General features: G+C 52.8%; 1 protein-coding gene across 2 annotated transcripts; it reads right to left on the bottom strand.

Moving 5' to 3' along the window:
- Nucleotides 1–6,318: 6,318 nt before the first annotated feature.
- On the bottom strand, nt 6,319–10,431 carry Gng8 (G protein subunit gamma 8). Of its 2 annotated transcripts, none has more exons than XM_023704590.1 (3): nt 10,391–10,431; nt 6,698–6,793; nt 6,319–6,489 (listed from the first exon to the last, which is right to left on the bottom strand). In XM_023704590.1, exons 2-3 carry the CDS (start codon nt 6,779–6,781, stop codon nt 6,361–6,363), a joined length of 213 nt encoding a protein of 70 aa, XP_023560358.1. In that variant the 5' UTR covers nt 6,782–6,793; nt 10,391–10,431; the 3' UTR covers nt 6,319–6,360. The 2 variants fall into 2 exon arrangements, with proteins under 2 accessions (XP_023560358.1, XP_004644340.1); XM_004644283.3 differs by lacking the exon at nt 10,391–10,431 and adding an exon at nt 7,764–8,067.
- Between the last annotated feature and the right edge of the window lie 2,259 nt (nt 10,432–12,690).

Below are 12,690 nucleotides of genomic sequence, written 5' to 3'. Positions count from 1 at the left end.
GGAGATCGGTCCTAGCATATTCAACAGGGGCTGCTCTTCTGTTTTAAGGTTTTAAACCTTAGTAAAGCTTAAGCCCAAAGTTTTTTTTGTTTGTTTGTTTCATTTTGTTTTCTGTTTTTGTGGAGCCAGGGCTTGAACTCAGGCCCTTGTACTTGCCAGGGAAGCACTTATTCAACTGAGCTGTCTCCCCAGCCCCTCCTTCTCCATCTTTTGGTCCAGCTCCCATTTGCAAAAAATCAATCTCCCTCTTTCTTATTATCTATTTTTTTAATTATTTATACTTTGGATTTCTCAGATAAGAGAAGTTATACAATATTTAAACTTGTGTGTCTGATTTCTTTCATTTAACATTATGGTCTCAAGGTACATCCAAGACTGGGCATGGTGGCGTGCACCTGTAATCTCTATAAGCTCTTGGGGGGCTGTAAGCAGGCAGATCACTACGAGTCAGATCTAGTAGTGAGACCCTGAGCACCCTCTTGACCCTTCCCTAAAAAATACCCCCCCCAAAAAAGTACATCCATTTCCCTGTAAAGGACTCAAATCTATCCTTCTTTATAGCACAGTGGTACCCCATTATGAATAGATCCTTGCCTTTCTTTACCTATTCATCCACTGATGGACATATGGCCCATTTCCAAGCATTAGCTATTACAAGCTGTGCTGCTAAATACCTTGGTCATGGGCCGGGGATATAGCTCAGCAGTTTCAGTGCCTGCCTCGCAAACCCAAGGTCCTGAGTTTGATTCCCAGTACCGCATAAAAAAATTAAAATTAAAAACTTGGTTATGCATGATCCCTGTAACATGAAGGCTTCAACTCTCTTGTGAGAATATTTAGAAGGGAAACAATTGGGTCAAGTAAAATTTGTAGTTTTAATTTTTTAGGATGCTTTACACTGATCTTCACTGTGATTTCACTAGTCTGCCTTCCCACCAGCCAGGGTTCCTCTTCCCGCCAGTAGGTTTCTGTGCTCTGTGTGAGATTACTGTGACCAGGCAGGACTCTGTGCATGGACACACCCAGGTATGTGCCGCTGTGTCCCATGCAGGTTGGTATTCCCGCAAAAGGCCAAGTTTTCTTGAAGGGCGTAGTTGGGTCTATTCGTGTGTTGGTATGTGTCTGTTTAGTAGGTTTTGGGCGTTTTTTTTTCATAATTTTATTGATAAACAAATAGCAATGAGACAGTTTCAAATCAAATAGCTAGGACAGTTTCAGTAACTAACACACTGCATACATTCTTCTCAGTGGTTAATTGCTGTACAAGATGCGGACTTGAGATCCTATTTACAAACACCATTAGAACAAATGTTTAGTAGGCTTTTACACATTTCTTTGTGGCTATGTCTCCCCATATGTATTTGTATGTGGAGGACCCTGGCTCAATGAGAAAAAGATAGAGTTTTGGGTTTTGGTTTTAATGTTATCTTCCTGAGGTAGGATTTCACTATGTATTTCAGCTTGACCTTGAACTTACTATGTGGTCAGGCTGGGCTTGAACTAGCGGCCATCTTCCTGCTTCAGCCTCCCAAGTGCTGAGATTACAGGCATGTACCACCATGCCCAGCAAGAATGGACTTTGAGCTGCCCTCACCGCCCACAGTTTGCCTTGTGACCCAGGAAAACTGCTTCCCTGGCAAAGCCTCCATGGTCCTCATCAAAGTGCTACCCTGACTGCATTGGGTTGTCGCGTGAAAATTGGGAGGATTCACTCTGCCTGCGTCCCAGGAATTCTCCCCAGTAGCTCCTGGTGTTGTTATTCATTCAGCAAACCTAACAGTTTCCTGTGTGCCAGTGGCTGGGGGCAGGAGGCCACGCGGGCACTGTGCATAGAGGTACTTAGCTTAAATCCACACGGCATGGCGACCCAGGCAGCGCGCCCTCAGATGAGGTACCCAGCCAAGACCGCTATCTGGGTGTGTGTCCTCGAGAGCAGAGCTGCTGTGTGTGTTTAGGCAGACGCGGGGTCTGGGTTTGATCCCTGGCTTGCCATGCTGGCCCCTCCCGCGGGGCGCACTGAGACGGCAATTGCGACTGGGCGTGTTGGCGCACGCCTGTAATCCCAGCACTTGGAAGGCTGAAAACAGGAGGATCACTATGAGTCCGATCTGTGTAGTGAGACCTTGTGCTAAATACATTAAAAAAAATTTTTTTTTTGAAAAGCTGCTGAATGTGGTAGCACAGCCTGTAATTTCAGAATTCTGGGAGGCAGAGGCAGGAAGATTTTAAATTACAGCCCAGCCTGTGTACCTTAGTGACAGTAAGCAAAGCTCTGCCTCCAAGTAAACATTAAAAGGGGGAGGCTGAGAATGAAGGCCCAGGGGTAGAATCACCCCTCCGGGGGCAGGGACAGGCACAGTGGCCCAAGCCTGTAATCCTAGCACTCAGAAGCAGAGGCAAACTCAGTGGGAGCAGTTCGAGGCCAGCCTGGGCTACAAAGTGAGGGCCTGTCTCAAAAAGCACAAAGGCACCGAAAGACAGAGAGACACTAGCATAGGGCTGTGACAATGGTCTCCCACACCTGCCTGCCACCTCCTCAGGCAGGAGGTGTCACAAACCTGAGACTGCCACTTGCCCTGGGCTTGCCCCTTTCCTGCCTGCCTGGTTTCCGGCCTCCTAGGCTCCCTACCTCTTACCCCGCACATTCACGCCACCAGCTGCCACGCCTCACCAGGGCTGCTGCTCAGTCTGTGGCCTCTTACGGTCCCTGCCGCCGCAGAGAAGCTGTCTTGCATCCGACCGCAGTGGTCTTCCATTGGCAGCGCCCACACCTATGTCAGAGGTTGTTTTCCTCTCTCCACCTCCCTGCACCCCCAGTGGGCCCTTGCCCCACTCCCCACTGCCCCTCTGGTCCGTTGTGCCCCTCCCTGGGAGATGCTCATGCCCACCTCCAAGACCCAGCCCCCAAACCTCTCCTCACAGCCTCCATCAGACCCTAGCTTGGATCCCCAAGGCTCTCCTAGCCAGAGGACAGCCCTTTCTCCATGCCTGATTTCCGTGTCTGCAGGATGGGGATAAGCAGTGTCTTGGGAGGCCATGGTGAGGATGCAGTGAGGGAGTGGATCCCAGCGTTTGGAAGGCTGAAAACAGGAGAATCACTATGAGTGCGATCTATGTAATGAGACCCTGTAGACCCTGTACTAAATACATTAAAAAAAAATAAAGCACTGCCCCAAACACATAGGGTCAGGGTGCAAGGACCAGGGTGTGGACGGAAGACACCCACCCTGGGCTGGAGTGGCCAGAGCTTTGCAGTAGGGAAGAAGGAGGGAGGACAAGCACTTTCCGGGCAGTCACCTCGCCTCTGCTTGGCCCGGCCCTGCCCCCAGCCTGGGCCTGGCCCTACAGCTGACCTCACAGATAGGATGGCAGGAAAGAGCAGCCAGTGACCAGACCTGGTGGGCAGCCATGCTGTAAGGCTAATAGAATTAACTGGGTCTGTGCACATGGCAGCTGGTCACCCAGGGACCTGCCCTGGTCCTTGTGGCTTCTGGCTTCTCCCTCCTCCCTGCTTCCCCTCTTCCAGGCAGACCTCTCCTCCTGCTTCCTTCTGCCCCGCTGCCCTTGCTCCCCCACACCAATCCCAGCCAGCTGCCCTCATTTCCCCCTGCAGCTGTCCAGACCCGAAAGATGGAAGAAAGAGGAAGGGTTCGCCCTGTGCAGCTCCAAGATTCCAGGCTCCAAGAGTCTCTACCCAAAAGTCCCTAGGCTCCTGAGGTGTCCAGCACAGAGTCCCTGCCAGACAGAGAGATAAGACTCAGGAATCTCAGCCATACAAGCCAGCAGACCCCGAAAGAGGTGCTAGGGTCCTAGATTCCCCTGCATGTCAGGTTCTAGCTGCAGTGGTGCTGGGTCGGGGATGTTGGAGAAACCTCTGGGCTCCATCCCTCCCCAGCATCTTCCCCCTCCCCTGTGCCAGCTTTTCCTTGGCTCTCTCCCTGTCCCCTGGCTCCCCAGGGGCTCCCACAGACATGATGCAACCAGGCAAAGGAGCCAGCAGAGAGGTGGGAGGCAGGAGGGAGAGGTAATTACAGTTGCTCCTGCCCCAGTCCTACGGCAGCTCAGAGTGGGAGCCCAAGGGACGTTAATCCGATCCAAATAATGGAGCATTTGCCAGATTCACGGAAGGCGCACAGGGAAGAGAGCCCAGCGAGCCACCTCCAGTCGTACCCAGGAGTCCAGCTTCCATCAGCCCCAAATCGATGAGGAAGGAGAAGGGTGAGGAGAGGAAGGGGGTGCAAACCCAGAGGCCCTCAGGCCAGCAGATACAGTGGTTAAATCAAACTCACAGCCCACTGGTCTTAGTTTTCCCATTTCTTTCTTCTTTCTTTCTTTCTTTCTTTCTTTCTTTCTTTCTTTCTTTCTTCTTTCTTTCTTTCTTCCCTTTTTCTTTCTTTTTTAAAGATAGGGTCTCTAGGGCTGGCCAAATAGCTCCGTGGATTAAAGCACCTACAAGCAGGTGAAGGGGCAGGGTGGGGGGTCAATCCCTGGGCCTGTCATGCCAGCCCCACCCCAGGGGTGCACTGAGACAGCTATTGAGACGGGGCTCTTGAGACTGGGCGTAGTGGCATGCACCTGGAATCCCAGCTCTTGGGAGGCTGTAAACAGGCCGATCACTACGAGTCTAATCTAGTAGTGAGACCCTGAACACCCTGTAGACCCTTCCCTGAAATACAAAAAATACAAAAAATAAGATAGAGTCTTTATACACAATTCAGACTGAACTTAAACTCATTTTATAGTCCAAGCTGGCCTTGAACTCACACTGATCTTCCTGCCTCAGTCTCCCGAGCACTGGGATCACAGGCACACCACCACCCCAGGCCTCCTCTCTTCTTGAATAGGGATTCAGTGGGATGTTACGGGGACTTCAGCAGACTGGGAAGCCAGGGTCAGTCTCCTAGCCTATAGTCACCCTGGGGTCAGTGGATGGTACAATTCAAGAGAAGGCGGCAGCGTGGTTTTTATTGAAAATATCTCTATTTTCCAAATTGGGAACCAAATCAAGAATGTCTTTAAACATCATATAGGCTAAAAGTAGAAAGCCAAAAATACAGCGGCTGTTGCCAACCACCCATGTGTGTTCCAGGAAGCACAGAGCAGGGTCCAGGATGATCATAAGTCACTTCCTCTGTGCTCAAAATTAAAAAAAAAAGAAAAAAAAAGAAAAAAGAAAAGTTTTCACTTGTTTTTTGTTTTAGCACTGGGGATTGAACCTAGGGCCTTCCTGCTAAGCAACACCCCCCAGCCCTTTTTTTTTTTTTAATTTATTTATTTATTTATTCATTCATTCATTTTGTGTGTGTGGCCAGCTCAGCCCACCAGGGGGCGGGGCTGGCTGGCATGTGGTGCTGGGGATTGAACCGCGGTCCCTGTGTTTTGCTTAGCTTAGCTTGTTCTAAGGAGGTGCTTTAGACCACTGAGCCATCTCACCAGCCCCCCCCCAGCCCTTTTTAAAAAAATCTTTTGAGACAGAGTCTTGTTAAATTGCCTAGGCTTACCTCTAGCTAAGCTCTCTGTTGCAGGTCCCCAGTCTTATTACCACCCTGTCCCAGCCCTGACGTCTCCCCCTCCAGGAAGCCCTCCCTATTCTCCAAGCTGGGTCAGGCTCTCCAACATCTCTATCTTGGGACAGATCTGCCGCACTGACTGGATTCTGAGCCCCAGAAGGGCAGAACCAGGGCAATGTGGGTCTCAGCCATGTGACCAGCACAGCATTGGTCACAGAGCAGGTACTCTGAGGGCTGCAGCCAGAGGAGGGGGCTGGAATCCTTCAGGGGTAAGCAAGCCAGCCAGAGGTCCAGGGTCCAAGGTCTAGGGCCCCATGATCTCTGAGCTCTGAGACTTTTTTTTTTTGTGGAACGGGGTATTGAACTTAGGCCCTTGCACTTGCCAGGGAAGCGCTTATTCCACTGAGTCATCTCCCCGGCCCCTCTTTTTTTTTTTTTTTTTTTAAACCGGTGATTGAACTCAGGCCCTTGCGCTTGCCAGGGAAGCGACTGAGCCATCTCCCCAGTCCCTCTGAGACTTTTGAGACTCAATGTCCTAATCTGTAAAATGAGTATCATGCAGCTGTTTTCTGGGGCCATTGGGACAATTTTTAAGTAAGCTCAGGATAGGATAGTGGGGCCCTCAAGGAAGGACAGTTTCTTCCAGGCTTCGATAGAGGAGTGCACCCTCCGTATCCAAAGGGCCCACCTTCCGTTCCACACACAATCGGAAGCAAGAAAGAGTACAAATCCCCTTCAGGTAGTCGAAACTCAGCATGTGCCTCAGTTTCCCTAAAAGCACAGGCACCACCACAGTCATCAAATTTATTGGACTCGTACTTGGCAGGGCAGGGTAAGCTTTCGGGAGGGCTCACAGGAGGACGCAGAAGAGGCGCTTGTCGCGGAAGGGATTCTCGGCGGCAGGTACCGGCGTCACCAGCGGGTCGTCTTTAGCGTGCGTCTCGCAGAAAGCCAGGAGCTCGGCCGCGGCCTGCGACACCTGCAGGCGCGCAGGTGGATGTGTAGAAGCCGGGACCGCGCAGCCCTGCCCTCTAAGCTGCGCGAGCCCCGCCCTGTATGGCCCCGCCCGCCTCTCTTCGTACAGCCCCGCCCCTGACCTGGCTCCGCCCCTGACCCGCCCACCTACGGGGACGCCCCCAAAGCGGGCCTGCGTAGACCCCCCACTCCTACCCTCGCGGCCCCAGCACCTTCATGCGATCGATGTTCACTTCCAGCTTCAGCTGTTCCACCGTCTTTCGGGCTTCGGCGATCTTGGCCATGTTGTTGGACATGGCTGCAGCAGGCTAGAGGTTAAATACCAGGCAAGAGTGGAGGGGATGCCTGCAGGCCGGGACACATCTGTATCCCGAGGTGGGACCCAGTCACAGGGGCATGGGTGAAAGGGTGCGCGAATGGGGTCCAGAAAGGAGTACAGGAAAGAATGGAGACCTCTCGTGGGGACCAGAGAATGAAGGAGTGCTCGAATGGGTAGAGAGGCAAGTGGGGGAGGAACAGAGAGGGCCAAGGGAGAAAGGAGAGACGCATAGAGGCTGGTAGAGGAGGCCCAGAAGGACAGGGCCACCAGGTGCTGGATCAAGATGTAGGGATCCAGGTGTCCTCACCCCCTGGGGATGGAGCAGGAGCCAGGAAGGGGGGCCCTCCCCAGGCCAATTAGCGGTGGCTCCAGGGAGAACTGAGAATTAAGATCGCGGCGGGAGGGGAGCAGAGGGGGCCTCATTATGGCCTTGGCAGCAGCTGCCCCCTCTGCCACCCTCGGGGAGCCCTCCCATCCCACCCCTGACCACCTCAAAGGATGCTCTGCTCATTAGCAGCCAGGAGAGAGGGCTGGGGGAGCCCAAGCCAGCCAGACAGGAGAGGGGCAGGGAGGATGGAGAGACAGCAGGGGCAGGATAGACAGGCATGGGCAGACAACTGAGGATATGGAGCGAGAGATGGCAGGATGGAGGGATGAAGGAACAAAATAAAGAGAGGAACTGATAGAGGGGTAGAAAAAAAAGGCAGAGTAACAGGGGAGAAAGGCAAAGAGGGGACAGGGATAAAAAGGAGGGAGACAGAAGTGGCCAGAGAGAAACAGAGGGGCCGGGGAGAGATGGATGGAGAGTGGAGCTGGTGGAGGCAGATGAAGGCACAGAGGGAGAGCCAGGCTGGTGGAGACACCATAATGCAGTCAGCCATTCACTCATTCATTCATCCATTCCCAGGCAGACAGTGGCCCCAGAACAGGCTGTCCCGACCAGGACCAGAGCCTCCTACCTGTTGCTGCCCACGGCTGGGATGACTGCAGCCAGAGAGAGGCTCAGAGCAGCTGCCTGGCTGGGTCCCCTCCCCAGCCCGCCCCGCCCCCTCTCCTGGGGCGCAGCCCCTCAGGACCCGCCTCCTCTCGCAGCTGCCACCCTTGCCAGCCCTGGGTCTCTCTGGGTCCTCTCTATGTCTCTCTGTCCCTCTTTGTTTCTCTCCTGTGTTGTTGTTGCTGTTTTCTTGGGGTATCTCTCATACTCACAGGAAGATGGTCCCGCTAAGCCGGGTGTGGTGGTACATGCCTGTAATCCCACCACCCAGGAGGCTGAGGCAGCAGAATTGTTTTGAGTTCAAGACCAGCCTGGGCTACAAAATGAGCTCAAGCCCAGCCCGAACTGCACAGTGAGACCCTGTTTCAAAAATACAAGAAAAGAAAGGAAGGAAGGTAGGTCCTTCTAGGGGTGCCCTGAGCACAGTCCCACGTATTCCAGTCACATAAATCTGTCCCGTGGGTCCTGTACAGCCTCTACGTCCCCACACACATTCTCACCCTGTCAATGTGGTCACACTTGCCAGCTCAGTGCTACTCCATCAGCCATGGCCGGGTCAGCAGCACACACACTCATGCTCCAAGTGCCCTCCACAGGCAGGCACATCGGTCTTGACGTACACAGGAGTGTCTCACTTCACAGACAACCCGTGTCAACACAGCCCTACCAGTTCGCATCAGATGCCACACACAGTTACCATCTCTCACCGCATACTACGTCGTTTCCAGTGGTGGCTCCGCAACCACAGATATACCATCTCAGAGTGCCAAGTGTATGAATTAAGTTTTATCTCCATTGTGCAAATTTCTCAAAATGCCACACAGATAGATGTGCAATTTGGGGCCAGGGAGGTGGCTCAGTAGAATAAGCACTTGCCTGGCAAGCACAAGGGTCTGAGTTCAATCCCTGGTTCTGCCAAATAAATTAAAAAATAAATAAATAAGATGTGCAATTTAAACTCTTGCAGTCTTACATGCATCTCCGTGCCCCACACAGTGGCACGCCGCCTGTCCAGTGGTGGACATGGATAGCCACATACAGCGCGATGGTATACACAATTTTACACATCCCATCTCCCACAGGAGCACACACAGTGAGTGCCTCTCTCTCTCTCTCTCTCTCTCTCTCTCTCTCTCTCTCTCTCTCTCTCTCTCATACACACACACACACACACACACACACACACACACACACACACCCAGTGTCATCATTACACCATGGCTCGCTCAGGGTATCATAATATCATTCACAATCTCAGAGCTTCATACACACTGCTGAGCTTCAATCTGTGTCACACGTGGCTGTCACAACTCATTCCCTGTCTCACATATCCTCATGAAGCCACCTCCAGCACTGCACACACTCACTTCAGTGGCCCACCCCTGGCCATCACAAGCCTGAGCCAGTCTCTCGGCATCACCTACAAGCTCAGAGTCACACTTATTTTCTCACAGTCATTGGCGTGGCTGACAGTCTTACACTCACAGTCTGCCATGCCCAGGACACCTCCATGTTCACCCTGCCTGTCATGCCGTTGCTTGGTGGACCCAGCCATCAGCTCGTCCTACCCTGCAACACACATGGCGGCCCTCTAGTCCCCTGCCCCTCGGAACAGTATTGCATAAATATCTCACTCCAAATATGGTCTTTCAGTGTCACAGAGTCCCCAAAAGGCATCTTTTCCACAACAATCACACATGATGCCTCAGTGCCACACAGGGTTACCGGTAGTGTCGCTGTGTCACAGGCACTCCTAACCTCACAGTGTCACACACTGTCACCAACATGTAAATTATATATGCAATCCCATTCAATCCCTCCTCGCCACTCATAATCCCTCTGTGCCACACTGTCACATGCCCGCCGCCTCTGGTCGTCGCGCAGCACTTCCAGGTGTCTCTTTCAGGCCCATTGCAGCCTTCGGGCTTCGCCCGGCCTCCCTGCCGGCCACACGGCGGCGCCCGTGGCCCGCGCGGAGGCCATCGGGATGTTGAGACCCGAGGACAGGGCGCCCTCCGCGGGCCCTGCGGGAGATGGAAGCGGAGACTGGGGCCAGAGAAAGACGTGGGAGCGAGAGGGAAACCTCGAGAGGTGGAGGGGTCAGGGACCAGAAGCAGAAGATAGAAGATGGACAGAGAAAATCGGAGCTGAGAGTTGCGGGGAACGAGTGACTCAGGGACACTTAGAGACAGTCACTTAGAGAGTCAGAGTTGGGGAATCAGATGGAGAGGGACAGAGGACTACAGAGAGAAACAGGGACAGGAGAGACAGGACACACAGAGACACAGCACAGGAGAAAGGTCCAGAGACAGCTGCGGGCGGACCCAGCGCGTCCTCCACCCTAGCCCAGACCGCTGGGGCCGCAGGGGGCGTGGTTTATGGGCGGAGCCTCGACTGCCCTTTGGGCGTGGCCTTGCGGGGGCGTGTCCTGAGGGCGGGCTGCGGGTTTTTTCTCTAGGGGGCAGTCAACGCTTTGGGAAAGAGGTGGAGGTAGGAGAGGTGTGTCATTACTCCTCCAGCTCTACCCAACCCGGATTTTAATGACTGGAAGGGAAACAGTTTGGGCAGAAGGGGACACTGGCTTCTGGTAACCTTCGGATACTGGTTTGGGAACCGAGCTCCTTTTCCCCTCCTCCACGGGCTCAGCAGGGCCAGGTTGGGGAGGGGAGCCCGGCCCACATCTGGAAAGCATCAGGCGCGCCGGACGTGCCAGGGCCCCAGGCCCGGCTGCGGGGGTTGGGGGAGCGGGAGCCAAGGCGCTCCGCTCACCACCAAGCGGGGTCCGCCGGCGCCGAGGAGGGGCCTGGGCGTGTGCCGAGCCCGGCGCCTCCCGCAGCTGGTTTCCATCAGCAGATCTGGCCCGGCAGCCCCTCAGACGGAAACCCAGCTCAGAGCTGGGAAAGACAAGGTGACGACCCAATCATCCCTTCCTCCCTACCCAGGACAAAGGGTAGAGGCCGGGGAGGGTCACACCGGCTTCCGCCGCCTTTCCAGCCGAGACAACTTTCCTTCCCCGCCTGTGCTGCACTGGAATCGCTCCAGCCTCTTGACAACCTAGTGCTTGATCATATTATTGTCCCCCTTATTTGGAGGTGAAAACTGAGATTCTGGACTCAGATTCAAGGAATGATTAATAAAAGGGAGCATTGAATTCTGGGATCAAGGGCCCAAGCGCCTACTTAATGTCAGCTGAGTATCTTAAAGTGTCAAAAACTCAGCCCCTAATTCCATCTTTCATACCCTCCCTTACCTCAGTTTTAGCCAGTTCAATCGATGGTAAATTCGTGTGTGTGTGTGTGTGTGTGCGCGCACACACACACATGTGTACTCTGTACTCTTTGACTTCCTCTCTTCACTCTCCACAATCCTAATCTAGCAACAAATCCCAATGGGGTCATCTCAAAACTTCTCCAGAAACGCACTTCCTCCTTTGTCCCATCTTGATCCATCTGGGCTACTACAGGCTGTCACAGCCTCCTTGGAGTTCCTCCTGGATTCTACATCTCCCCTTCTCAGCCTGCTCTCCCAAAGCAGCCAGAAAGACGCTGTTTAAAACTAAGGCTTTATGTTGGATGTGATGGTGTATGCCTGTAATCCCAGATTCTGGAAGGCTGAGACAAGAAGATTGCTAGTTTGAGCCTACCATGAGCAATTTAGAAAGACTCTATCTCAAAAAAAGAAAAGAAAGAAGAAAGGAAGAAAGGAAAGAAGGAAGGAGGCAGGGGAGATAGCTCAGTGGTTTAAGCACAGAGACCAGGGTTTGATCCCTTTCACTGCATGCCAAGCCTGGCCCTCCCCCGGGCACAGCTAGCCAGCCACCCAAACCAGGCATGGTGATGCAGGCCTGTAATCTCAGCTCTTGAGAGGCTGAAAACACGAGGATCACTAGGAGTCTGAGCTGTGTAGTGAGACCCTGTATCCAAGAAATAAAATTTTTTTACAAGAGCAAGAAAAAAAGAAGGGCTGAGCCAGGCATGGTGGTGCATGTTGTAATCCCAGCACCTGCAAGGCTGAGACAGGAGGATCACCACGAGTTCAACCCTAGCCTAGGCCAGCCTGCATGACATAGTAAGACCCTGTCTCAACTGCCCCCAAAGTGGCAGTTCCTCAAAAAGGTATTTATTTATTGTGTGTGTGTGTGGCTAGCTCAGCCCACCAGGGGGCGCGGCTGGCTGGCATGTGGTGCTGGGGGATTGAAGCGCAGTCCCTGTGCTCTGCCAAGCCCGTTCCAAGTAGGTGCTTTAGACCACTGAGCCATCTCGCCAGCCCCTCTCAAAAAGGTAAACACAGCTAACATATGACAAAGTAATCTCATCCCTAGGTGTACACCCAAGAGAAATGAAAATATGCCCACACAGAAACACGGATGCCAACAACCAAGGCAGCTTTTTTCATGACAGCCTCAAAGTGGGAACAGCCCAGGCTCCATCAGCTGATGAAAGGGCAGAGTAAACGCAGGCCACATAGGCAAGCGCTAGCATTTCACAAGGGAAATAAAGCCAGTGCTGACACACGCCATCACACTGATGAACATGAAAATGTTATCTAAGTGAAGAAAGCCAGTCACAGAAGGCCACGTATTCTATGAATTGTTTATAGGAGATGTCTGTCCAGGATTGGCAAATCTACATGAGACAAAAATAGATTTGTGGTTGCCAGGGGCTGGGGAGGCCCGGAGATGACAGCTGAAGAATGGAGGCTTCTTTGGGATGATGGAAATATTCTAGGATTGACTGTGGTGATAGTTGCACAAATCTGTAAAAGTACTAAAACCCACTGAACTGTGTTATTTCACAAAGGTTTCTTTATGGTACATGAATGCAATGCAAAAGACCTGTTATCGGGGCTGGGGAGATGGCTCAGTAGAATAAGTGCTTGCCTGGCAAGCAAGC

The sequence above is a fragment of the Octodon degus genome, unplaced genomic scaffold (genome assembly GCF_000260255.1).
Source record: "Octodon degus isolate 3935 unplaced genomic scaffold, OctDeg1.0 scaffold00197, whole genome shotgun sequence".
In the NCBI taxonomy this organism is placed as follows: Eukaryota; Metazoa; Chordata; class Mammalia; order Rodentia; family Octodontidae; genus Octodon; species Octodon degus.
This window is presented reverse-complemented; position numbering and strand designations above follow the sequence as displayed.

Bases quoted from the DNA above. Each gene is read 5' to 3' on its own strand.
- Gng8 (XM_023704590.1), bottom strand. From the start codon at position 6,781: ATGTCCAACAACATGGCCAAGATCGCCGAAGCCCGAAAGACGGTGGAA. The intron at 6,490-6,697 runs GTGCTGGGGCCG...GCGCGCCTGCAG, and splicing joins TGAACATCGATCGCATGAAG to GTGTCGCAGGCCGCGGCCGA.